The 26,087-nt window shown below is 34.1% G+C and overlaps 6 protein-coding genes, 2 long non-coding RNA genes and 1 pseudogene across 9 annotated transcripts; 4 read left to right on the top strand and 5 right to left on the bottom strand.

The window, feature by feature from the left end:
* Positions 1 to 1,614: 1,614 nt before the first annotated feature.
* Positions 1,615 to 3,718, bottom strand: LOC110225140 (annotated as a pseudogene).
* A 2,213-nt stretch (positions 3,719 to 5,931) lies between these two features.
* On the top strand, positions 5,932 to 6,521 carry LOC9327978. Its single transcript, XR_002329026.1, has 2 exons — positions 5,932 to 6,163; positions 6,292 to 6,521. It is a non-coding gene; the product is annotated as an uncharacterized LOC9327978 (long non-coding RNA).
* Positions 6,522 to 6,754: 233 nt separating this feature from the next.
* LOC9330670 (NADPH-dependent aldehyde reductase 1, chloroplastic) lies at positions 6,755 to 8,388 on the bottom strand. The gene is given in 5 exon segments (XM_021010720.1): positions 6,755 to 7,006; positions 7,107 to 7,465; positions 7,544 to 7,920; positions 8,120 to 8,190; positions 8,193 to 8,388. Coding segments are annotated over 5 exon segments (1,011 nt in total). The 5' UTR covers positions 8,374 to 8,388; the 3' UTR covers positions 6,755 to 6,983.
* A 315-nt stretch (positions 8,389 to 8,703) lies between these two features.
* Positions 8,704 to 9,899, top strand: LOC9327977 (uncharacterized GPI-anchored protein At5g19250). The gene is made up of 2 exons (XM_002894562.2): positions 8,704 to 8,981; positions 9,266 to 9,899. The coding sequence occupies exons 1-2, from the start codon at positions 8,894 to 8,896 to the stop codon at positions 9,778 to 9,780; spliced, it is 603 nt and encodes a 200-aa protein (XP_002894608.1). The 5' UTR covers positions 8,704 to 8,893; the 3' UTR covers positions 9,781 to 9,899.
* Positions 9,900 to 10,413: 514 nt separating this feature from the next.
* LOC9330669 (alpha-crystallin domain-containing protein 22.3) lies at positions 10,414 to 12,234 on the bottom strand. Its single transcript, XM_002891868.2, has 3 exons — positions 12,145 to 12,234; positions 11,100 to 11,467; positions 10,414 to 10,815 (listed from the first exon to the last, which is right to left on the bottom strand). Exons 1-3 carry the CDS (start codon positions 12,147 to 12,149, stop codon positions 10,568 to 10,570), a joined length of 621 nt encoding a protein of 206 aa, XP_002891914.1. The 5' UTR covers positions 12,150 to 12,234; the 3' UTR covers positions 10,414 to 10,567.
* A 112-nt stretch (positions 12,235 to 12,346) lies between these two features.
* LOC9327976 (increased DNA methylation 2) lies at positions 12,347 to 14,020 on the top strand. Its single transcript, XM_021013826.1, has 3 exons — positions 12,347 to 12,436; positions 12,705 to 13,497; positions 13,580 to 14,020. The coding sequence occupies exons 2-3, from the start codon at positions 12,708 to 12,710 to the stop codon at positions 13,831 to 13,833; spliced, it is 1,044 nt and encodes a 347-aa protein (XP_020869485.1). The 5' UTR covers positions 12,347 to 12,436; positions 12,705 to 12,707; the 3' UTR covers positions 13,834 to 14,020.
* Positions 14,021 to 14,029: 9 nt separating this feature from the next.
* Positions 14,030 to 15,430, bottom strand: LOC9327975 (nuclear transcription factor Y subunit C-3). Of its 2 annotated transcripts, none has more exons than XM_021013828.1 (3): positions 15,286 to 15,430; positions 14,300 to 14,998; positions 14,030 to 14,217 (listed from the first exon to the last, which is right to left on the bottom strand). In XM_021013828.1, exon 2 carries the CDS (start codon positions 14,967 to 14,969, stop codon positions 14,316 to 14,318), a length of 654 nt encoding a protein of 217 aa, XP_020869487.1. In that variant the 5' UTR covers positions 14,970 to 14,998; positions 15,286 to 15,430; the 3' UTR covers positions 14,030 to 14,217; positions 14,300 to 14,315. The 2 variants fall into 2 exon arrangements, with proteins under 2 accessions (XP_020869487.1, XP_020869486.1); XM_021013827.1 differs by having other exon boundaries at positions 14,300 to 14,973; positions 15,286 to 15,428.
* A 3,279-nt stretch (positions 15,431 to 18,709) lies between these two features.
* Positions 18,710 to 25,571, bottom strand: LOC9330668 (probable serine/threonine-protein kinase PBL7). Its single transcript, XM_002891866.2, has 6 exons — positions 25,154 to 25,571; positions 24,741 to 25,036; positions 20,044 to 20,444; positions 19,678 to 19,810; positions 19,425 to 19,514; positions 18,710 to 19,009 (listed from the first exon to the last, which is right to left on the bottom strand). Exons 1-6 carry the CDS (start codon positions 25,443 to 25,445, stop codon positions 18,839 to 18,841), a joined length of 1,383 nt encoding a protein of 460 aa, XP_002891912.1. The 5' UTR covers positions 25,446 to 25,571; the 3' UTR covers positions 18,710 to 18,838.
* LOC110225135 lies at positions 22,371 to 23,575 on the top strand. The gene is made up of 2 exons (XR_002329547.1): positions 22,371 to 23,159; positions 23,253 to 23,575. It is a non-coding gene; the product is annotated as an uncharacterized LOC110225135 (long non-coding RNA).
* Positions 25,572 to 26,087: the final 516 nt, after the last annotated feature.

Below are 26,087 nucleotides of genomic sequence, written 5' to 3'. Positions count from 1 at the left end.
CCGACTGACTTCTGTTTTTATATAATAAAGGATTTCACTATATTAATCAAAAACCCACGCGTGTAACATTGTCTATAGTAATAAATAATCAATTAAATTCACGTTTATTTGGACCAATTATCTCGCTCATTAGCATAAATTTTTGAACAAAGACAAAATAAAATTAGAATAGATGAATATGGAAAAGTAAATGCAGCAAATACATTAATTTACATTTTGCTGAGAAGTGAGATAGAATCATCGACCACAAAAAGAAAAGAAAAAAAGTTTTACAAAACTATCAATACATACGTTCATATGCTTTTTAGCTTATCTTTTGATTTTTATTTGCGTTTTCAAGTCAAAAACAGTTTAACTCACTAATCTTTGATTTTCAACCCGATTTACGTAATGCGGATCTAATAGGAATAAAATGGGTCATGAGTCATTGAATATTATATATGGACTTAATTAGGTTTAGCTCATAAAATTATGGTTAATGTACCCTAGATATTATATATATATATAGCCGTTAAAGAGCAAAATAACACATAATAACAGAATAACACAATATTTCTAATATCGTTTTGTGTAATTCTGACATGATGTCAGAGCTCTAGTTTACAATTTCTAGGGTTTTAATTTAGCTTCCGCAAAGATGAAAAAAAAAACGTTTGTGTTCTTCGATTCTGTTCGTCGCTAGGGTTCCTGGGTTTTAGCTTTTTGATATTTTAGAAGTCCTTTGGTTCAAGTTGAAGAGATCTTCGTTGGTGAGAGAAGGGCGAAGATTAGGGTTTTTTGTGTTTTGGGAGAGTGTTTTTTTTTTAGATCTGGTTCAAGGTGGTAAATCTTGGTGTTTTAAGGTTTTGGTTTAGCATGGACTTGTTCGTTTTTCCTTTTTGTTAAGTCAAACAACTCTTTACAGCAAAACAGATCTTGTTCAAGGTAGTAAATCTTGGTGGTAAATCTTGGTGTTTTAAGGTTTTGGCTTAGACCGTTGTTTCCGATGCAGGGTTTTGATGGTGTGTTTCGCCAACTCGCTGTTCTTGGCAAAGGTTGGTGTTTCAGCAAGTTCGGTGTTCTTCATGTACACACTTCCAACTTCAGGGGGGGAAGACATCCAGTCGTTATCGGGCTCAACTACTTGTTGGGCTCAGATGTTCGTGTTCGTCTTCGTGGTTGGCAAAGGAAGGTTTGGGCTTCGCAAACAGATTGCTGCTCCGTTCGTTTGGTTCGTTTAAGAGTACTTGAGAGGTCTATGTTTCTGGTGTTTCCACAACTCGTCGTGAGTTTGTGATGTTTGTTTGGTTCTACAAAGTTTCGACTTTGAAACAGCAAGCTGATGTTGAAGACACAGGAGTCTGCGACGTGCTCACGAAGCGAGTAGCTGACGTGGCGCGTTCTTGGTGTAGTTGTTGATTCGAAGATTCACTAAATATTCTCTGAATCAACATATGGAGAGGATAAACTTGAGGAGCATGTTTATTCCTTTTATGTATATTCTCGAAGATCTGCTAGGATTTTCTTCATTCTACTCGTGGAAGGCCATCGGTCTTTTATTATTATTTTTTTTTCTACTTTAAATTTCCATTAAAAACCAAAAAATGCAAATACAAGGCGCAAAAGCCGAAAAAGAGCACGCATGCCCAAACATATAAGGCAAAAGCCGAAAAAGGCTCGTAGGCCCAAACATACAAGGCAAAAGCCGAGAGAAGGCACGCAGGGCCAAGGAAAGGAGAAACAGCATACAAGGAAGCCATAGGCCAGCCAGGAAAGAAGAAAGAACACTCACCCTTAGTTGTAGAGTCTGAACCAAGATGATAGCAAGGTGTTTCCAGGGGTGGCACTCCTCTGGCTCCTAGACAAGGGATCAAGCCTGGCAAGAAGAATCAGCTTGATCTCTTTAATGGTAACACTAGGAGGAGTGAAGATAGAGGTATGAATCTGGAGATTACGCTCCTTCCAGATGAGGTAAATCGAGACCTGGAAGATTAACTTCATGATCAAAGCAATATCCGGGTCCCGAGAAATAGACTTGATCCAAAGAAGACAAGCCATGAAGGGGGTAGGCGGAAAGAGATTTGCCCTCGTAGTAAAATGGCTCCAGACCGCCTGACTGAACCCACACTCGAAAAACAAATGGTCCCTAGATTCAAGGGAAGAATTGCAAAGGACACAAGTAGGAGAGATATATATCCCCCAGCTAATCAGCCTATCTCTAGTATGTAACCTCTTCCAAGAAATGAAAGCATGCTTTGGAATATGAAAGCATGCTTTGGAATATGATCTTTAAACCACACTGACTTGTGCCAAGAGACAGGAACACCATCGGGATTAAGCGCAGTCCAAGTCTTAGCCGTTGAAAAAATGTTTGATGGTGCATGATGATCCGGCTTCCACAGATAAAGATCATCATGCAAACAATCAACCATATTCTCAGCATCAGGAAAGGAGTCTTTAAGTAAGGAGATAATGGGGTTTCTGCTACTACTAGAGGAGATCCACCAATCCCTTCCCCTAATAGCATCTCTGACCATGGAAGACAAAGGCAGACCCACCACCTGCGGTCCAATAGAGCCAGTAAGGACAATGAGGGGACCCAAACCAGTCTAGTTGTCATGCCAAAAGCTTGCGGTTTGTCCAGAACCAATCTCACAAACCACAAAAGGGCGAGCCAAAGCTCTCAACTTGCATAGCTTCTTCCAGTTCCAGCTTCCGGAGTGGATTTAGAGTCCAGAAATTGCGATGTCCAATCAATAAAAGTCTAACCCAAGAAACCCAAAGTGAGCCAGCCTTAGAGAATAACATCCAAATAAGTTTCAGGGCCATCACATTGTTCCAAGAAGCCAACCTCTTTAGACCCAAACCGCCACACTCTTTTGATTGGCAAACCACATCCCAAGCAATCTTAGCTCCCCTATTGGTCATCACTTTGACTATTGCTCCCCTATTGGTCATCACAAGGCCATCGGTCTTGTGGTCAACACTTTGATTATTGCGCGGTTAGTCATCAAAGAAGCTGTAAAATACGCTTCAAAGAAGACATCATATGTGTTGTCATCAAAGATTTGTTTGTTTCCCTCAGCAAGTTGGGTGTTTTTGATATATACACTCCAACTTGAGGGGGTAATATGGTACGGCATCAGAGCTGCAGAAGAAGCTCAGACCGTTGTTAAAGTTATCAGAGCTGCAGAAGATGCTCAGACCGTTGTTGAAGTTATCAGAGCTGCAGAAGGCGCTCAGAGTGTTGTTAAGGTCAGAGCTGTGGGACGCTCAGACCGTTGTTTAGGTCAGCAGAACTACGGAATGTGTTCAGACCATTGTTAAAGTCGTCAAAGAGCTGCGGAAGGCGCTCAGACTGTTGTTCAGGTTGTCAGAGCTGCATAAAGCCGCTCAAAGTGTTGTGAAATCAAAGTGATGTGGAAGGCATTCAAAGATTTGTGAAGATCAAGGAGCTGCGGAATGCGCTGCTGAAAAGACATGAGGATCAAAACAGTTAAAGGCGCTTCAAATTCAATTTTTATTTCTTTTCTTGGTAAGTTGAGTGTTTTTGATAAACCACTCTAATTTGAGGGGGTAATAAAAATAAGATGGGTCATGGACCATTGACTATTATATATGGGCTTAATTAGGTTTAACTCATAAGATTAGGGTTAATGTACCCTACATATCTATATATACATTTTTGGAACACTTTTAGCAAATAAATTCTGGGGTTGGGCAGTATTTACAAAGAATGTCATTGGCATTAATTATTTAATTTCGAAAATTTAAATCAAAGATATTAATTACCAAAAAAATCTTAACATAATATCTTAACCATAACTAATCATTTCTATAATATCTTAAAGATATTAATTAATTTTGACAAAATCAATTTTTTTAAGTAATTCATTTTTTTAATATATTTATTTTAATGTACATTAATTAAATTATGGTTACTATTCGTTATTTTACAAACTCATTTTGCTATATTACTTATTATAAACCAAACTCATTTTGGCTATAAATAATTTGTTTACTTATAAATTAGATTAACTCCAAAAAAACATTATTACCAAATATATAAATATTATTTATGTCTATGGAATAATATGTTATTTTAGATTATTATTATTTCATAAGGTTTCAAATATTATGAATATTTTAACTTTATTAGAATTTTAAATATTATAAATATTTAAATTTTATAAAACTTTTAAAGTATCTATAATATTTCAATTCTATAAAAAAGTTTATATATTAATAACATTTGAACTCTATAAAAATTATAAATATATATACTATAGAGACAATTTAAAAGCAAACTTTTAAATTTACTCGAATTATATGTCTTCTAAATAAAATTATTATTAAAAGAAAAAATAACATGATGTTTAATTTCACGGGATGGGATTATATGGTGTGACGGGTTTGTGTCGATATTAATACGGAACGATATACTACGAGTGAAATCTTAGAATTAACAACCAAAATACAATTATGAAGTTTGGGTCGATATTAAAACTTTTATAAATTTCAAATATTATAAATATTTAAACTTTATAAGAATTTATAAGAAGTTTAAACATTGTAAATATTTTAAGATGATAAAACGTTTAAAGTATTTATAATATTAAAATTTTATAAAAAGTTAAAAATATTAATGATATTTGAACTCTATAACAATTATATATATATATATATTATGGGAGCCATTTAAAGCAAACTTTTAAATTGACTCAAATTATATATGTCTTTTAAATTAAAATATTATAAAAAACAATAACAAAATAATGTTTAATTTCATGGGACAGGGTTATATGGTAAGACGGGTTTGAATCAATATTAATACGAGGCGGTACTACGAGTGAAATCGTAGAATTAACTATCAAAATATAATAAATGCTAAACAAAATAAACAATATTAACAAAATAAATTCAACTTAAAATTTCAATTTTTAGTTATCAAAAATCGACCCGTGGGTTTAATACGGGGTAATATATATAATAAGTACATTTAAATCAAACAAAACAATAGATAATTTTCAAAAAATTTATAGCCCCGCAGTACACCGCGGGTTAAACTCTAGTTATATATATATATATAGCCGCTAAAGAAAATAATAAAATAATAACACATAATAACAGAATAACATTTCTAATATCCTTTTGTGTAATTCCGGATCTTTCCATCATTTGTGTAATTCTGACAGGATCTTTCCATCAAAATTTTAGGAAGAGAAAAGAGAGTCGATGTAATGTTTTAACATTTTCCGAATCTCATATAAATAATCAAGGGAGCAAACGTTTACTTTCTCAGGAAGACAAACATTATTTTATTGTGGGTGATAGAAGAATCTAAATTGTTTCCAAAATGACGAGATAGTTTTAAATGATGTATGATATATAAATGATACTTCTTTGAAAAAAAAAGAACATTTGATGTACGATATTACTCTTTTGAACGCTGACAAGTGTAATTTTGAAAATCAAATAAATGTAACATTTAATTCATTGTGTTGTCACCATACTAGATATTTGGAGTCTCTAACTACGCTTTGCTTAGAGCAACCCCAATGATGTTTCTAATGGGATTCTTAGCCTAAAAACTTTAGAAAAAAGCCAAAAATTAAATCAAAACTCAAAATAAAGCTAAGGAACATACCTTAATTAAGAGGTGTTAAGAGGCGCTGACGTGTCTTCCTCTTCCCGTCTCTCCCTCTGCATTGTTTTCTGTGATGGCGAAATTGGATGCGATTTTCACTGGTCTTTGTTCTCACCACAACATATAATTTAATTGCTTAGCTTCTGTTCTCACTGGTCTTTGTTCGATTGAATCAATCGAAGTTTCGGAAGTGGTGATGGTAATTGGAGCAGCAGCCCGTGTAGACATCGGCAGTTGTCGAAAGCTTGTATCGTCACATACCTCCCTCCTCGACATCGGCAGACATCGGCAGTTTCGGAAGTAAGTGCTCCATGAGAATGTTTGAATGAGTGTGGCATAGTTGTTATTGATTCTTGGAATTTGCATTTGGGTTAAAGAACATTAGTCTATCGATGATTATAGGTTCATGAGATTTATCCCTGTGTCTGTGAAGATATTCCAGCCTAAAAAACATCTGCTGTAAGCATTGAGCAGAAGAAGAAGTTTCAAAGAAAGGTTTTGCTGCTTTCCAAGTTTCAACATGAAAACAATGTGCAGGTAATATGGAGCCTTTGATGTTTGATTGTTTTCATATGTTAGCCTTATCCTGTAGTTCGTCATTCGTAGTCTCCTAATGTATTGTTAGTAGTTGAGATCCAAAGTTGATGAGATCCTTTTGATTACAGTTCATTGGGGCGTGCATAGAACCAAAGTTGATGATAATAACTGAACTCATAGAAGGCAATACTCTTCAGAAGTTTATGCTGAGTACTCAGTCCAGACTTTTGTTTTAGTTTGGTTCTGTTTTTTATGATCCTTGTTCTACGTATCTTTGATTGAGTTTGCATTCAGTTTCAAACTTGAATATGAGTTGCAGGTTTTGTATTTTAGTTTGAGTTGCAAGTTTTGTATTTTAGTTTGAATCGTGTATACTTTATCTTCTCTATCTTTGTTTTCAAACAATCAAAACTCAAACACCAAACACTAAATTTTATTTTTAATTTTGTTTTTCTTAAGGATCTCTTAAGGATCCATACCATTGGATATGAATATTTTTAAGAGTCCCTAAACAAATCCTTAACTTTATATTTGTCAAAAATTATAATATAAAATTCCTAAGGATCCTAAACCATTGGGGTTGCTCTTATATATTGGAGGGTTCTACATTATATAGAGGAAACAGGTCCAAAGTAGTGTCGATGTGGAAATACTTTATTTCAACATATTTTTGCTACTTCATAGTTCAGACTAGAAAAGGTACGGACTTGACACATTACCAACATATACATAACTTAACAAAAAGCCCCTAAACCCACAACGACATCACACCATATTTAAGACCCTAGACGTTTTAAGACGGGCCTTGTCCACTCAACGGTTACGCATTCACCACAGCTCCTCCTTCACAAACAAAAACACCAAAAAAAAAAAAAAGTTGAAACCAAGTTCGCCATTTGCCTCACCATCATACCTAAATATATAAATATGTGTCTGGAGTTACCATTGGGGTGAAGAACTTGACCAGTAAAGTAGGAAGAGCAATGGTTACAAGCCAAGAAAACATACGAAGGCGCCACTTCAATCGGCTGCCCCGCACGTTTCATCGGAACCTCAGACCCGAAATTCTTGATTTTCTCCTCATTGAACGAGGCTGGGATAAGTGGTGTCCATATCGGACCAGGAGCCACACCATTGACTCGGATTCCTTTCTCCGCAAGCTGAAGTGCAAGCCCTCGAGTAAACGCCACAATCGCTCCTTTTGTAGCTGTATAGTCGAGAAGCGAAGCGTTTCCCTTGTAGGCATTCACTGATGTGGTGTTGATAATGCTGCTTCCTTCCTTCATATGCTTCAACGCATGCCTAACAATTAAAAAAATATCAATTACCATCACACGTGTGTGTGACTTTATGCAAAACAATAACTCACACACGTGCTACCTTGTGAGGAAAAAGTAAGAGAAGATGTTTGTACGGAAGACTCGCTCAAGTCTAGGCTCATCAATCTCCTCGACAGAGCTGCTTTCATACTGCTCTGCTGCGTTATTGATCAAGACATCGATGCGACCAAACGCGTTAACGACCTCATCAACAACCCTCTTGCAGTTCTCATCAAATCCTAAATCCGTTGGAATCGCAATGGGCTCTTTAGCGTCCGAGGTTTTTACCTTTTTCAACATTTGTAGCGTCTCATGTGCATCTTTTTCCTCTTGCCCCTTAACGTAAGTGAAAGCCACCGTAGCCCCTTCGAGTGCAAAACAGTATCCCACGGCTCGACCAATCCCCGAGTCTCCACCAGTTATCAACGCCACTTTTCCCTGATTGCACATTCATTTGTTATATAAAAAATCATCTAGCTAAACTACTGAATATATATCAAGATCAAACATGTATCAACGTATCAAATATATAGTGATATGCATATAATAACTCGAAAAATGAACATGGCAGTAAAGATTTGCGAATATGTAATATTTAGTTTGACCTCATCAAACTATAGGTTATAAAAATATTTACACGAAGCTTGTTGGAGGGTTGGTAATCTGAGCTAGAGAATTGTGGAGTTTTTTCCATGACATGTTCTTTGCAGGTTGTCCATGTTGTTTTTGTTTCTCAGTCGCCATCGCTCTTACGCACACAAGCTGCGATAATCTTCTCTTTTCAGGTAGAGTTTTCTTGGTTTTGTTTGGAATTTGAGAAAACGAAAACGTAAAGTTTGATGATAAGACTCTTGACGAAGTGAACACTCGGCACAGCACATTCATGGCCATATATACGACATGCTACATGGAAGTAGCAATATATCTCAACATAGGATTTGACATGTGGCAGGTTGAGGAACATTACGTGGCCGGAGGAGGACACACGTGTTGGTGAATGGGGCCAGATTTGTGGTGATCCGTGTGACATGGACAAAAACAGTGTCTCCTTCACACACTAACAAATTTCTTCGTTAGGAAGATTTATTATCTCGACTATACTTGGATAATTGTACCTTTAGTTATATATTTTTGTGAAATCGACTTTGTTCTTGTGCATGCATGACACGTGACGAGGATGTTCATTAATACACGTCGTCTTTTGGCAAAACGAAACCTCCTCTCTGCCAAGTGTTTGTCACTTTTCCAAAATTCTTATCAAGAAAAAGCTAATTCTAGACCTTTAAGATACTATAAACAAATAGAGTACAGGACTAACAAAATTACATTCTCTTTGCCTTAGCCTGATCTCTTACTTCTGCTTTTATTACCAGAGAAATAAGAATAAGAAAATCAAATTGTGTGAAGAGAAATGGTCTTGATTACGAAGATGTCTCTCTCTTTCTACATCATTCATCTTCTCATTTTCTCCTTGATTCCCACTTGTGTTATCTGCAACCGTAAGCCCTCTTAACCTCTCTCTCTTAGTGTTATTACATTATGTTTTTTGTATAAACTCGTACTTCAAATAAATATTCACATACGTAATGCGTGTTTGGAGATTAAAAGATGATGTTTTGTAAAGAAATAAATGTTATTTAACATTTATTCGGGTCGTTACTAATTAGTTTTAAGCTTATTATATTGGAGTTTACAATTTCATCCCCATGCATGTTCATTTAAATCGTATTGATAGAACTTTTCTCATTAATAGATCATTTTTGTTGTGTTTGAAATGTTGTAGAGGCGGAGGATAATCTTCTTCAAGGTCTAAACAGCTACCGAACTGCTCAAAGAGTTCCTCCTTTTGCAAAGAACGAAAAGGCTGATTGTGTGGCGGATGAGATCGCCGACAAGTTGGAAGATCAGCCATGCACAAACCATACCACAGCCAGCACGGTTACTCCTGGCTCGGTCCCTCCACGGTTAACAAACTACCAAGACATTCTCTCTGAGTGCAAAATTGATCCGAACACTACTCGTGATGCGTTGATCTTACCGGTCTGTATCCCTAACCGGATCCCTACTTTGGCTTTAACTAATTACACCCAAACTGGTTATGCTCGGTATCTAAATGATTCGAGGTATGTCGGGGCCGGTGTTGGATCGGAGAAAGAATGGATGGTGGTTGTGTTGACAACAAGCACTCCAGGTGGAAGCTTTACTGCTGGTGTTGCTGCTGGTGAGGCGACGTCTGTGAGAGTGATGGCTGGTTTAGGGCTAATGGGGTTGTTGTTTAGTTGCCTTGTGCTCTTCTGAGCTAGTGATTGTTGTGTTTTGTGTGAAGACTCTTGTATCTTTTATGCTTTGTTTTTAACGGATATATTGTCAAAAGAAAAAGAAAAAAAAACCCATCGTAATTAGCAAATTAAAAAGTATCTAACAAAAGTTAGTGTGGGTCGTAGACGAAGTTGTTCATTAAAAAAAAAAAAAGTGATTATGGTTTGGGGAGTGAATTTAAGTTTTAAGTTATACTTTACTATGTTTCAATTCTCTAGGGATATGAAACTGTGTTCAACTGTTCATAATCGAATTTGAATAGTTACGAGATGTCTATGAATATATACATAATCAAATACATTTTTAATACAAGAGAAAATTCTTTTGAAGTTGATTTCTTGATCATACGGTACAACCTTTTGGTGTAAAGCATGTGATGTAATTGGGCTTCTGTGAATGGGCTTCGTTTATGCATTTATATAAACTTTTAGTTAAATTGTCGAGACATTCTTACTTTCATTGCTTTGTTAATCTGTTTTGTGAACTAAATGTTGTTTCTTTACTTGTTAACTTTCACTTCAAACTCCAACTATTTTGTCCGCAAGGCAACTAATCTGGTACAACCATACGAGCCTTAAGTTTTCTCCACTTTTTTTTAACAAGGAATAGTAATTATTAAGTATCAAATACTTAAGCTTTTACAAAGCAACATAAACTAATCAACAATCTTTCTGATGGCAATGTAGCTTACAACCAAAAAAAAATCCTACATAAGCTGCATTGATTCTAGCTTACTTTTAAAACTCAACAAATCCATATCCATTGTTCAATCTTCGTAGTACAGCTTCTTCACTACGCCCTCAAGTACACCATCTGACCCAAAATTACCGTTGAATTCTTCATTGCTCACAGGACCCGGAAGCTGAAAGTTGATGGTGAAGTGGCCTGGTGGGCATAAGTTCTGTGTTAGCATTTTGAAGATCTGATTGTGTTTGCAAACTGTCTGTTCCCCCGTCGTTGTTGCTCCCTTTATTAGAATCCTTCCGTCTGGTTCTATTTCGCAGCTGAAGTCCTCTGCATGTTTAACATGTCAGCTTCAGTAGAATACAAGTAAAAGCACAAAGTTTGAAGCATCTCTCATAAACGCATATAAGCCGTGTTCAAAGAAAATAATCGAGTAAACATGATTATAATACCCTGGAACTTCTCAAATCTATGTATTCTTTAGCTCCGTGAAAATAATCTTTGCTCTGAATGAACTAATATCTTTAACAACGTTTGAACTAGCATTCTAGAAACAATAATTTAGCATGTCAACTAGAAACTTCACAAAGATTTGGAAAGGTGTTAAGACTTACTCTCATCCCTTGACACGCCAGGCAATGAAACACGAAAGTAGTATGAGTCTTCACATTCAGCAATATCAACCAAACCAATCGTTGGTCCAATCTTCCCCATGGCTGCACTTCCCGTGAGGGCAACTCCGGTTTTCGTTTGACTGATAAGGTTAGAAAACTCTGAACTTGATTCAGAAGGCAGAAATATCATCGCTGGCCCTCCTACTTTCTCTACATTCTCATTCATCCTACCACTCGACATAGATGCATGAGTTACTGGACCGATGTAAGGCAAACTGTTCAACGGAGTCACTTCAAGAATTTGTGGGTTCCTTGTGTTATCCGAAAAACTCATGTTCTCTCTCATCCCATTTTGACCACTTGAAGACCTGAAGCACAACAATTCCTTTTTATCATACACTTGACTCAGATTCCGCTATATAACATAGTCACTCACCAAACTACAACAATTCTTTTAAAACAGCAGCAGCTATAATTGACTAAAAAGGCTTAATCTTGAAACATTATAAGGCTATAGAACCAAACTAAGAGGTAGCTAGATTCTAGAATCAGTAAGAGAGCAATGGTTAAGATCCAATAAGCAAGTTAAGTCTTGGGATCTATAACCACTATCCCAATGCTTGCGAATATTCATAAAAATGAAACCTTTTTATTCTTTCATGACCACAAATTAGACCAACGAAGAGGCAACATTCATCAATTTGTCCTGTTTTCAGTTATCGAAAAAGTCTACACAACAATGTTGTAAACTTTTGTAAACGAGGGTTTATCCAAGAAATGAAGATTATACCCAGAAAATCATACTTTCTTAGACTAAAGTTTAAGTTTTGAATCTGAATATAAGTTTGGCACACAAGTATTTCATCAAAGTTTAAGACTTTTAGCCAAAAAATAACCTAATTTCAATCAGTGAAAATGGACAAAACCCATAAAGAAATTTGAAATCTTTCACAGAATCAACCCAAAATACACACATTTGGGTTATATAAGAGGAAGAGCAGAAACAAAAATGAAGAACTTTTTAAAGAAAATTTAATTATTTTACCTCATCGGAGATATCTCAGAAGTCGCCGGCAAAAAATCTCCGAGAAGCTTTTGTTGTTTTTTTTTGTTTTTTTTTCTCTTTAATTTTCTTTAAGAAGAACCAAAAAAGGGGAGTGATCAGGTGTTGTGTACACTTTTGTACAAGCGGCACGTGATCCAATCATCGTCGTTTAGATAAAATTCCCCATTTTACCCTTTTCTTGCAATGTCTCTAGCGTTTTCTTAAGTCGCTTTCTGTTTCTCTGATGAGAGACAACGAAATTCACTAAGTAGAACCCTAAATTACACTTCTGGTTAGTAACAATTTGATCTCAATTTTAGCTTATTTATTTACAAATTCTGTTTCTATAGTCTCAATTTCTATAATCTCCTAACAAAGTAACGTTTTTTCCAATGATTGTTTCACCCATTTCGATACCAAATGTGTCCAATTTTGATCCAATTTCGTTATAATTTCTTGTTGCATGTTCAAGATTATCAATTTTTTTATATTAAAGGTTCAATCTTTTTGAATAAACACTCATAAAGAATCAACCTTTTGATTTTGTTTTGTGTTTTTAGGATATGAGTGATACAATGCCTGAGAACTCTCAAGAACAAGAAGAGAATGTGTTAATTTCATTAGACATTGAAGAAGACAAGTTGTTTCTCTTTCATTTCATCATAGGAACTTACTTTGGACCAGATTTAAGAAAGCATCATCGTCCCAAGCAATCAGCATTTCAGATTCAAGCTTCAAAGAATGTCGTGGTAGATGAGTTAAGTGGCTCACTCATGAAGAGAGCTGAGCTAGAACGTGTGTATTATCACATTCTCAGAAATGTTGATCCGTCTCTAATCATGAAGTCGAAAAAGTTACGTGAATACTTCAATGGGAAACGCAATGTTTCGAATAGGGATTACCCTTTTTTCGCGGATCTTTTTCCGCGAAAACTGCACCCTGAAACCCATGTTAGCCATAAGTTTAAGTTTATCAGGAGTATTGTGTTCATTAATGATCCAGATACTTCTTGTATGAGAGAAGAATGTGTTGCGCGGTTTAAGCGGCTTACGGGATTGGATAGCTTTGCTTTGAGCCTTAGTGTTGATATAACTGAAGCTAATGGTGTTGCAGTTAGTGAGGTTAAGGATGAGATTGATGAGGGCGTGGAACCGTGTTTAGAAGTGCCTATTACATGTGCTGGTAATGATAATGCGGGTACTTGTACTAACGGTGAAGAAAGTGATGTTGGTGCAAAACCTGAGGCGATATCTGAAGCTCAGGGTGGACTAATGGTGGGACTGATGGACATTGGTGAATGCGATGATGCTTATCTATTCCGTGTATCGCTTCCCGGTGTGAACAGAGATGAAAGTGAGTGACTTTTTGCTTCATCTTTAAAATATCTCATTCCACTAAACCAGTTTCTTGATCTGATGTGTGTGAGATATTGCAGGAGATTTTAGCTGTGAAGTAGAAGACAATGGGAAGGTACTAGTTAGAGGAGTCACTACAACAGGCGGGAAGCGAGTTCAACGGTATTCTCAGGTGTTTGAAATGCAAACGCGGAATCTCTGCCCGCCCGGTCACTTTTCTGTCTCGTTTCGCCTCCCGGGTCCTGTCCATCCGCAGGAGTTTTCTGGCAACTTTGGAGAGGATGGGATTCTTGAAGGAATCGTAATGAAAAACTTGCAGAAACAAACTGTGTAATCAAAGTAGTTATAGGAATCGGCGGTTTTTGGTTTTGGTTATAGGTAGCAAAAGTACTAGTAAACTCAAGCTAAGCTGAACCAAATCATTTGCTAATGACTCGTTTTACGATAACTATCTAGCTTTGAACTTTAAGCGATGATCCAGCCTTTTGTAAGTTCAATTCTAAGTTTGTAGTTTCTGATTATATCATGAATTTATGAAATCGTTAAACTGAATGAAAACAGATTTAACAAAATAAACCAAACTGAATAACAATAGATATATCCATGGATCATAAAACATAACTTATTCAACTACTCCAAACTTTTATGTCTGACAGTTTTCTATTAACATTCTTCTTCTTGAGTAGACCCACCGGGAATATGTTTGAATTAGAAGACTCTGCGGAGAACAAACAACAAGAATGTAATCAACTTTGGTGTCCATGAAACTTAAAAGGAACAAAGTTAAAACAAGAACTCACAGTTTATTAGGCAAAGCTAATTCTCAGGATCCTGTTGCTCAGGTCCTTGTTGTTGCCACATTGGTTGACCCATATACGGGTTAGGCGGATATGCACCGGGGTTACCCATAACCATTCCCGGATTCCCAATTGGAGCTGTTCCAGGAGGCAAGTATCCATACGGATAACCTGCAGCTGTAGCAGCTTCAGCACTAACACCACCCAAGACTTCATCACGAAGATCCTCCCGCGGAACAATATCCACAAGGAAATCAAAGATATCAGTTCTAGTCACAGCAGCCGCGATATCATTCTTCTGCAACGTCCTCCTCTTGTTCTCCTCAGTGTGGTTCCAAGACCTTAACGTTAGCTCCAAAATGAACATCTCACAAGCCCTAGCAAACACAACAGGCGCCTCGGCGGAGATCATACGCACATCTTCATCAGCTTTCATGATCTTCTTGATTCTCGCCAATGGAAGGCTATGGTTCTTGAAATCAGTGGTTTTCTCAATCTCTTTGAATTGAGTCTCCCAGAATGATTGAAGCTGTTGAGTTAGCTGCTGCTGTTGTTGCTGGTGGATCTGGTGGTAAGCTGGATGGTCCGAACCGGTTGGTGCAGTGGTCATGGCGTTGGTTTGGTATGGGTTTGAACCATAGTTCATAGCTGATGATTGTCCTTGTTGATCCATTTCACTAACAAATATTTCAAAGTTTAATTCTAACATAAAGAGACACACTAATGAATTATATGTTCCATAAGAAAAAACACAAAACCAATAAACAGAACCTAAAAACATCAACGATAATCAGACACAATCAAAACAATGCAAAATAGTGAATTTCACAAAATAAAAAAAACAAACAGCTAATTACATCAAAACAAGAGAAACGATCATATATTAAACTGTTTCAAGCCCTCGATTACAAATAAATTGAAGAAAAAAGCTTTGATTTTGGAAAAAAAAACCCAGAAAATTGTTGGATAATTTGAGAGAAATAGGTTACCTTTAAGATTGACGGAAGAATCTGGAGAGATTGAGAAGAAGAGTGAGATTTTTGATGGAATTGGGGGAGGAGAGAATTTAAGATCTGGAAAATCTGGGTTTTATCGCCTTCGATGGGATATATTTTTATAGGGTTTTTCTTTAACCTTCTTTAAGAAATTTAATGAGGAATTTAGGAGACAGGTGGCGTTTGTAGAAGAAGAAGGGTTTTTTAAAAGGTAATGATTACTTTCTATTTTCGAATCTATTCTATAATTGACAAAAAAAAAAAAAAAATCTATTCTATAAAAAAAATATATATATTTTAGCTTACGTCACTTTATATTTTTTTTAATTATCACTGGGTCACAAGGCCGAGGCCCATAACAAATCAGCCTAGTAGTCCGTTTCCGTTTTACTCTTCGGAAACACGAAAAACGTCACGGAAACACGTTTCCTAAAAATCTATGTTTGGAAACACGATAGCAACGTTTCCATGACAAATTCTTTTTATTGACTTTAAAAATTTGATAAATAAAAGTTAAAAATATTAAGATTTATAATACATATAACTAATTTTGGAAGACTCTGAATTTTAAAATCTTTTTATCGACAAACTAGATTTGGAGGCATCTGTATATGATATATGATGAAACTTATAAAAATGAGAATGAAAATGTTGGTCTAAATTAAATATTTTTGAACTTGAATCTTTTAATTTTTATCTTTTAAAATTTTAGTTAACCTATTTATATTGATGTTTTGGACTTGTATTGTTTAATTAAACTATCTTTTTTATAGTTTTATGTTAATGTTATATATATATACATATATTATATATATGTATGTGTATATGTTTCCAAAACGTTTCCAATCCCTAATTTTAGAAAAAAAAATCGTTTCCTGTTTCCGAAACGTTTCGCTTCCACGTTTCCGTTTCTGTTTCCATGCAACATAGAATCACACAGAATAATCATGCCTTCTACAATATGAAAATTTTGTATAAAACCTTAACTCGATAAATTAGATAATTATATAGAAAAAGAACATGTTATACATGTGTATATGGTGGTAGTCACCTTCGTCCATTAGTTGACCAAAAGTTAATTAATGCTATACACCAAAAATTCTGGGGTTCGAGTCCCAAATATTGTGATTTATTAACAAATTTATAGATTAATAGAGGTAAGTGTGCAGGATATCTTCAACGATATATAATATAGTTGTTCGCCAAGATTCTAGGTAGAGAGGAAAGTGTCGTCAAATCGTGGATCATTGAAGGTGTCCATCAAGAGCATGAGGAAGAAAGTGTCGTCTGTCGTGGATCTAATAAATATCAGAAGGAATTGTCAGTTGTAAAATCGTTTATGTAACAACAGTTCTCATAATTTGTAATTAATAATAAATCCAGACGTTAAAAAAAACGTATATATAATTTGTGTTTTAATAGTTACATGAGAAAACATATATATAACCGTCTAAATTAATTGATTGAAACTCAATTTTGTCTAACTAACTCAAAAACCATCCTTTTTTGTTGTTTTTCTTAATCAAGCTCGGTAACCAGCTTATCATTTCTTAAATGTACCATTTTTGCTATGAGATGCTTTTTTTTTAGTCTACACATTATTAGATTTAAATTAAGATGATATCATACGGCGAGGACACTATTACAATTATATGTGTTTGGTTATTGAGGGAGTCTATGAACAAGGGCATTGAGTTTGTTTTTTAAGGCGACACAATATTCAAGTGATGCCATTGAAAAGCTTCCAATCTGTGGAATTATCGTGGTCTTTTAGTTATTCTTTCTAGAGTGTCATATGCGAAAAAAATTCAATATCGTTTATCACTTCATTTAATACAGTGAGCTTTTATTGCTTTCTAACGATGGACTAAATTTCAGATTTTATCTTTTGTTTTCATATTTTTGATTTTTTTGCCATTTGAACAAATTCCATAGGTTATACAATATAATCTGTAAAATCTAAACATTTTCAATTATAAATGAATATTTACATTCTTAGTAACAAAGAAAAACAATTATGTGTTTGGTTAACATACTAAGTTTAATTATAAGTTAACTTCTTGGAATGTAATTGTTTTTGGTTAGTAAGTGAATATGTATTTTTAGCTATACAATGGATAAATGTTTAATAGTAGCAAGTTACTAATGGTAGTTTGAACATAAAAGTTTCATATAACCACGCACTTATCTTTAGATTGATTTTATATATATAGTGTTAGCTAGGCAAAGGCACAACGAATGAAACTTTACTTCTTTTGACTTGTCTCTTTTCTTGTGAATCTGTAGGTAGGAATCTTGCTTTATTTCAAATATGTTATCGCTTTAAAATGTTATCTTAGAAGTAAAGGTTCTTAAGTCAAAAGAATGTATTATAGACTATAGTGTTAGGCAAAGGCATTAAGTCTTGATAAGAGAAAAGTACAAGTGTAGGGGAGAAATAGTAAGTCATTTAGAGGAAGGGGAAGATTTAGGCCAAGTAGAGGATATCAGCTCTACCTCTTGCTAAGTAATTATAACAACTATGTTTCTTGTTCTTCTTCTTTATGATCGTTGCAACACTCGACAGAGAGGGATGTGAGACTTGTAATCGATAATGAGAGAGAAATATTTTTTTAGATAAAGAAGTTCGAGACTAAGTGACGAACAATCCAATGGATTCTGGAAGAACTTCCAGAGAGAAATGAACTCATATATATCTCTGTGTTGTCTTTCTTGCTTTTGATACACAATCCGCGATTCAGTTCACGAGATCTTCATGTGTGTAATTCGTAGGGTAAGGTTAATCAAGTTTTCAATCCTTATAAATTGGTATCCTAGCTCTTGGTTTATTGGAGTAAATTCCTAGATTGTTGAGTCATGTCTTTGTAAGAAAAAAAATCAACACGAGGAAGTTTGCTTATCAAGGCGATTACACACTAGAGAAAAAAGATCACCGCGCATCTAAAAATTCATGGACTTCTCGATGCATTGAAGGATGAAGAACAAGAGGTCCCAAAAGAAGTATTAAAGGCTGAAGAATCATTAAAAGGGGTTAAAGAAGTCTTGTGAATCTTTGGGTACGAATCGATCATGCTATATCTCAAAAGGAAAGGAAAGCTAAATATATCTACCATATTTCTAAGTGTAGGTGATCATGTATTGCGAAAGATTATCAAAGAAAAAACTTGCTGGTCTTAGAATGGACTTAGAATGAGTGACTTCTCGGCAACTACACAAGGGCCGGCTCAATTTTTTTTTGGACCTTGTGCCCAATTATTTTGTTTTCTGAAAACTTAAGGTCTTATTTGCAAAGATTTAAAATTTAGGACCTTTATTTGCAAGAATATCAAAAATTTAGGATCTTAAAGCTTCACAAAAAGTGACAAAAAAATGTAGACCCAGTGCTCTAGCACTGTCAGCACTGCCTCTAAGCCGGGCCTAACGCAACACTAATATATATTAATTTAACAAAGATAAATGGATTCATTTATCTATACAAATATACAATAACAACGAGAGCGCAACTTATAAGAGAGAAATTAAATTACACACATTAAACAAAAGAGTGTCATGGCATAATATCATCAAATGATAAGCTTTCTCTACGGCTAGGAAACCGAGAAGATTCAGTACTTTTGTTGAAAGCTTTAACAAGGGGAATGAGCGAGTGAACAACATCCGTCATCAACGGTCTGTAACTTGCTTCTGGTTGCACACACACTGCTGCTATGGCTGCTACCTGTTTCATAAAATTTGTATCACAACTCTTGTCCACAAAGATATAGATATACAAATTTATTTTCGATAGCGTTTTTACTGTCACCCAAACATTAGTAGTTCAATGGTTTTATTTTTATAAATATTGTGTTGAATCAATCAACTTTTAGTCTAGCGGGTGAGAAGTCACATTCACTACGCTTTCAAGGTAACCACATTAAACGCTTTAACTAGCAAGAGAATAAGTAATTTGCATGTTATTAAAAATCTGAGTTTCAATCACCATGTTATTAAAAAGGCCTACTAGATTGGAATTTGAATACAAATTTAAGCTTTGAAAGATGACTCATTTTGTCAAAAACCAATTAACCAGCTACAAGTTTTGTCATACAGAAATGTACTAAAGGAACTCAAGAGAGAAAGTGGAGAAACCAAACCTGAATAAGATCTTTTTGTGAGTATTGACCTTTCATGGTTGGATCAACCATTTCACTAATTTTCTCTCTGTTGGTTAGCCTCGGAAGAGCCTGAAAATATATATCACATTTTTACAATTAATTACAAGCTATATAGATAGTTCTAAGCAAGTGTAGACAAGTCTACACATGGTCTCGTGTGGATATCCATGAGACAATATTGAGTAGTTCAAATTTATAATATGCTATTGAAAATAAATTACGGTATACCTACCCAAGAGACAAGGACATCTTGTCCCCGCGGACGCCTTGAATCGATCGGTGTACGACCCGTTAAGAGTTGTAGTAACACAATACCATAACTATAAACATCTGATTTTGTAGTAAGCTTTCCCGTAGAGGCGTACCTATCTCAAGACAAAAATCTTATATGGTTATGTTATGGCTCTTAAGAGAAATTGAGTGACCATAATCGATCTTTTTGATTCACAAGTGACACACTATGGATAGAAATCAACCACGATCATATTCCATATTTGTTGGTGACATATAGCATGATGTTATATTGGTTACCAATTTTATTTCTAACCCCATACACCTAATGGATCAAAATGTGACAACAATGTGAATTGTTACTTACTCTGGAGCAAGATATCCTGTGGTACCGAGCACCCTTGTTGAAATCTCCCCGTTTAGTTTATCGGATCCAGTTTTCGCCAATCCGAAATCTGAAACTTTAGCTCGATTATTTTGATCCAACAAAATGTTGGTACACTTGAAGTTCCGGTGGATCACAGTAGAGACTGTATTTTCGTGTAGAAACTCTAGAGCTCGGGCGCAATCAAGGGCAATCCTAAGCCGGGTTCCCCAATCTAATGGTTGAGATTGATCCTTTAGATTCTTACAACTATGATCATGAAGATGATGTTCCAGTGTACCATTAGGCATATATTCAAATATCAGAATCCTATGGGTTTGATCTGCACAATATCCAAGTAATTCCACCAAATATGGGCATTGTAATCGACTAAGAAGATCAACCTGCGCATTAATGATTATATTAGCTTATGTAATTATAAACTTAATGGTATTGCAACAAATGATGATAATGATTAATGATGTTGTGAAAATACATAATATTAATGGGTTGACATTTAATTAATAGTTACTACTAATTAAGAAACAAATCCACTTGATTACGTATTGACTATTGGACAAAATATATTGAATGTTTTGGTACTTTCTTTTTCTCTACTAAATATATCGAAGCACGGACCAAAATATATATCCAACTAGATCATGACCGCACATACGTGCGGGGTTTCATATTTTAATAAAAATTCTAAAAATTTTTAATTTAATATAGATTATTTTGTTGTTTTTATGATATATTAGATCTCGATCCACACGTACGTGCATGAATATTTTTATAGAAATTGTTATATAGATTTTAAAAATATAAAATATTTTGTTGTGTTGGTGAACTTCGTAAATAGATATTATAAAGTTAGAGTAATGAACGAAATTCAATTGCGTTAGTGCATAATTCTATTTTAAGATCCGGACCTACACGTACGTGCGAAATTATATTTAGGATAAAATTAAGATATAAGTTAGTTGCAAAAGTTAAGTGATGTTACGTTTTTATTTTCTAAACTAATCAAAATATTTCTAACAGTTTGATTACAGGTGTGAAATAGGATATGAATTCGGTTTTAGTTTCGGTTATTTCATGTATATTAGCTAGACGTAACTATTTTGGAACGGGAAATCTACCCCATCCTGTATTATTTGTCATAAATTCTTCGTCCCATAACCCGTCTCGTATACGTAAAATAAAATATTACGGTCCCGTATCCATCATAAATAGAATATGTATATGTTATGTGTGTAAACAATTTTTTTTTTGTACGGCAAACAAATTTATTTTATATAGTGCTCATAACTCGAACTCATACCAGTTGGGTATTTAGTTTGATTTTTATTATGTTTCCCTCCTATCCCGTCTCGTAATTCCTATTCTCATTTCATTCTATTAAAATCATGTTCTAAATTCTTGTTTGCTTACCTTTAAATACCATACAATATATATTGTGAGTTTTGCGGATTAATATGTATGTTGTTAAAGTTACAAATATATTTTAAAAAATTTATTAATGTTTCTTTCCTTAGCTAAATTTTGCATATTCTTCTTTTCATTGTTTAATCATAATTAATTTAATTTTTGGACAAAATAAAAATTTGAGATACATCTGTGAAAAGGATCTGCTATTGTTGCATAATTTGTTTTGAATGCAAATACATAATTAGTTTACATTATTTCGAAAACTGTGTGAAGAAGGTAAATCCGGTTGAGAAGATCCGGTTGAGAAGGAAAAAAATAAAACACAAAATATTTCAAAATTAATATGTACAATGTATTGTTTAGATATTTCCGAAACTTGTTCTAAACGAAGACCATAATGATAATTACTTTAAATTTATTATTATTTGAGTTTAGTTCATAGTAAATATAAATATTTGTTAATATCTAATATCGTCTTTTAGAATTGTGAAATAAAATTTCATTTTATAGTTCAAAATTTGTGAAAATATTATAACAAAACTAAATCTTAAAATATTTTTATTTAATTTTTTAATAAATTTTCAAATTCAATCTTAAAATCCTCCATTGATAAAATTTTTTCAAACGATCATGTTTTTGATTTTGAATTAAAATGTTATATTTTTAGATAAAATCTTAGTTGGATATAAAATTTTAGTTTTTCAATTCTCATTGGTTAACAATTTTTTAGAAAATAATTTTAAATTTTCGTCCATAATTATTAAGAGAGAGAAAGTTAGTTTAATTTTTGGAAACTAATAATTATTTAAAAGAATTTTACTATAATTTATTTAAATATATAATTTTTTGATTAATATTATACCATTAATGAATTTATTTTAAAACACTAAAAGCTAATGGCATCTTATGTAATATTTTACTCTTCATAAGGTTATTTTATATCTAGTGATTCCCAATTAATAGTATAGATGATTAGATTTTTATAAATCCCAGCACATGGATGCCAAAAAAAACAAAAAAAAATCCCAGCACATTCTGAAAGGGGCATGTCAATTAGAGGAATCTTCAATTTTTTTTTCTATTGTCAAGATATGCATTGTAGAAATCCAAGAAAGGATAACTGTATTTTGAGCTAACATTTTAAGATATATATTCTTCAAAACACAAACTACTCCATCGTATAATAATTTTTATTTTTACAAAAAAAATCCTCCAAATGAATTTTATTATCAACTTATAAAAACTATAATTAGTTCAAATCTAAGAAGTAGAATTTAATCTATAATATAATGAGAAATATCAATGGATATGCATAGACGAATGCATAATTGAGTCTCGTAAAGTTGCACTGTTCTCTCGCTTCTGTTCACTTTTTAAAGACGCATGTACCCCTATATTATGATATTAGAAACTTCGTAGATTATAGGTTGAAATTATGTCAGACGGCAGGAGGAGATATTGTGTAGATATTGTTTTGGGAGTTGTGTTTATATTTTTTTTTTTTGCGAGAAACGAACAGTCGTGTTCTTTGCTTTCTATATGAAGAGACAGAGTCGGCGTTTTGGGACTGTAGAAAAAAGGAAACGACACCACAAAATTTTCTCTCTCTTATTTTCTTTATCTCCTTCTGATTCTCGAGCAAGTGTTTATTTCTCAGATCTGGGTTTTTATTGATCTCGATTTGTCTTCTGGTAATCAATTTGCCATTTTTTTCGTTTGATTTGTGTTTCAACGACATGTTTTGCGTTATCTAACTAGGGTTTATGCAATTTTTTCCTTAACAGATGAGGCCGATTCTGTTTTCTCCGCGTCTGATAGCTTTTGGTGAAGAACCTCGCGGCGAGAGGGTTAATGTTTATTAGAAGATGAAAACGGTGTGTGGTATCATCAATGTCCTCGACGATGATGAACGGCAGTACATATCTCGGTCTTCTCTCGGTCGCCTGTTGGAGTTTCTGAACAAACCAGCCTGATTATTTAATATCTGTCTTATTTTAGTTAGCAGCTAGTCGTATTATCGACTAACAATGTTATCAATCGAAACTTGTTGTTTGGTGTTGGATGATTATTTTCAAATTTCAAGGTGAAAACATTATCGTAATTATCAGATAACGTATTATCGGGATACTATTGTTATCAAAACAGAAATGTTGTTTTGATTAATGTTTTAAAAGTCGCAAGTAAAAATTTGTCTCATTATAGTTAATAGATAGCCGAATTATCGCCTAACATTGTTATCAATACATGGAGACATTGTTGTCTTGGGTTTGATGAATAGTTATAATTTTTGAGGTAATAACATGGTCATAGTTAGCCACTAACGTCTTATTGGGGTACTACTGTTAGCAAAACGTGAATGTTGTTTGTATGAATGTTTTTAAAAGCTGTTTTAAGTTAATATATGTCTTATTTTAGTTAGCAGCTAGTCGTATTATCGACTAACAGTGTTATCAATCGAAACTTGTTGTTCGGTGTTTGATGATTATTTACAAATTTCGTTTGATGTTTGGTGTTTGATGATTTTGTTTTAGGGCTATGTTTTACCGTATCTTTATATTACCAATGTCGGCAGAGATATATTTTCAAAGATATCGTTAGCATTTAATGCTGTCGTACCTATGTTATACGCAGTTAACAAGTTTTCTGTTTTGTAGGGGTGTTTTCGCCTTAAATGCTATCAGGGAAGAGAGAGGTTTAATTATGTGATCTTTATGTATAGATACTTAATTTTTGGATCGTCTGCGCATAGATATTTAACTAACCCATATATAATATTCATATGTATCTTCAAGACAAATTTACGTCCACATTAGAGTTTCTAAATTTTAAGAGTACACATGTACTTTTCGTCACAGTGACTCAATTTATCATAACTTAATAAACTAAAACCATGGTGGTGGCTAATTATATTGTAGACTAAACCTACATATTTTTTTGCAAACTGAACATAAACTTGAAAAAAAAATCATTTGAAGGAGGTTTTGTGTAAAAAACTTTTTACTAAAATATCATAAGTGATAATATTTATAACTGTAGAGGAGAGGTATGCGTGAACCGGTGTCTCGTGAGTCACCTACATGGAGTAACTATAATACGTTTCAAAGTTTCAAAATTTACAATGCAACGGTACTTTATTCAAAATTTTAATATAGTTATTCTTTATAAGACTAGTATATTATATTCATGTGTTAATAACATGGAAACAATAAATAAGCACAACAAGAGTAGATAAGAAAAAAAAATGGACAATAAATGAAGTGGGCACGACTAACCTCAAGCCTAAAGGACCGTTCTTCATGCTTTTGGTTACTAGCATTATCATTAAGCATATGAAGCTTTTTAATGGCCGCAACAGTTCCATCCCTTAGTACTCCTTTGTACACATCTCCATATCCACCGCTTCCGATTTTCTTGCCCTCGCTGAAATTATTAGTTGCAATCTCTAATTCCTTGTATGTGTACACTTCTACTCCTTCTGCTCGGCTTCTTCTACAACTTTTTGTTTGTTGAGGCAGTTGTCTGAACGATGTTGGGTTTCTTGAGTATAGACAATCTCTCTTGATGTCATCTAACAAGTAAATTAGAGTTCAAATAAGAAATTGGGCGTTGGATGTGCAAGTGATTCGATACTAGTATAAAGGTATGAGAATCTCCACTCATTGCTGATTGGTTTTAATTGTCATACCAGGGCTAGAGGTGTAGCTGTAGTTGGTGGAAGTTCCACCATTGTTCATGTTGTTGAAGCTTTCTTTGCAAGATAATTCTTGTGCTTTGTCTCTTGCGGATTTAAGTCGATGAAGTAAAAGGATTATTAAGAGAATTGCAAAGATTATGAAGATGGAGATGATGGAGATTCCGATGATGATCATGGCATTTATCGAAATTAGGCCATGCGAGTTCCGCTCGTGGATACTCCGGGATGATGGATGATGGTGGCTATGGCTTTTGTTTTGCATTTTTACAATGGTGTTGTTCATTTTTGTGAGAGAGGAGGGGAGGGAGAGAGGAGAGTGTAGGTTTGGAAACAAATTGAAGTATATGGCAGCTATGTATAGAGTGAAATAAATGTTAGAAGAGGTCAGAAAAAAAAAACGAGAGAATGGAACTAACTAAAAAAAGAGAACAATGGAATATGGTAAAAAAAAAAAAAAAAAAAAAACCATTCAGAAAATACGTACATGGGCTTGTCATATCATTTTTGGAAAATTAAAATTATAAATTTAGACAAATAAAACCCAACAAAGGGTGTGTAAATTTTAAAATTACAATTAGTTGAAGTGTGTTAGGAAAAGTTTCAATAACAAACCATCTATTCGAGGACGATAAAATTTTACTTATCTATAATGAAACGGCAAAAGTAAAAATCTACATACGTCTGATGAAAAAGATCAAAACGTACCCAAACCAAACTAAATAAAACAAGGGTAAACTGGAGCTGAATTATTTGCAATTTGGTATATTAACTTTTAGTGCACCGGAATTTTGTGAAGGTGCATAAGGAAAATGACATTTCTTAAAGATAATACAAAAGAAAAGACGAATTACAAAAGCACCAACACGAGCAGTTTGTTTTCCTCCCGAGAGATAGATAAGTCTTATTTATGGCCATACACATAATG

Source organism: Arabidopsis lyrata, assembly GCF_000004255.2.
Source record: "Arabidopsis lyrata subsp. lyrata unplaced genomic scaffold ARALYscaffold_1, whole genome shotgun sequence".
In the NCBI taxonomy this organism is placed as follows: Eukaryota; Viridiplantae; Streptophyta; class Magnoliopsida; order Brassicales; family Brassicaceae; genus Arabidopsis; species Arabidopsis lyrata.
This window is presented reverse-complemented; position numbering and strand designations above follow the sequence as displayed.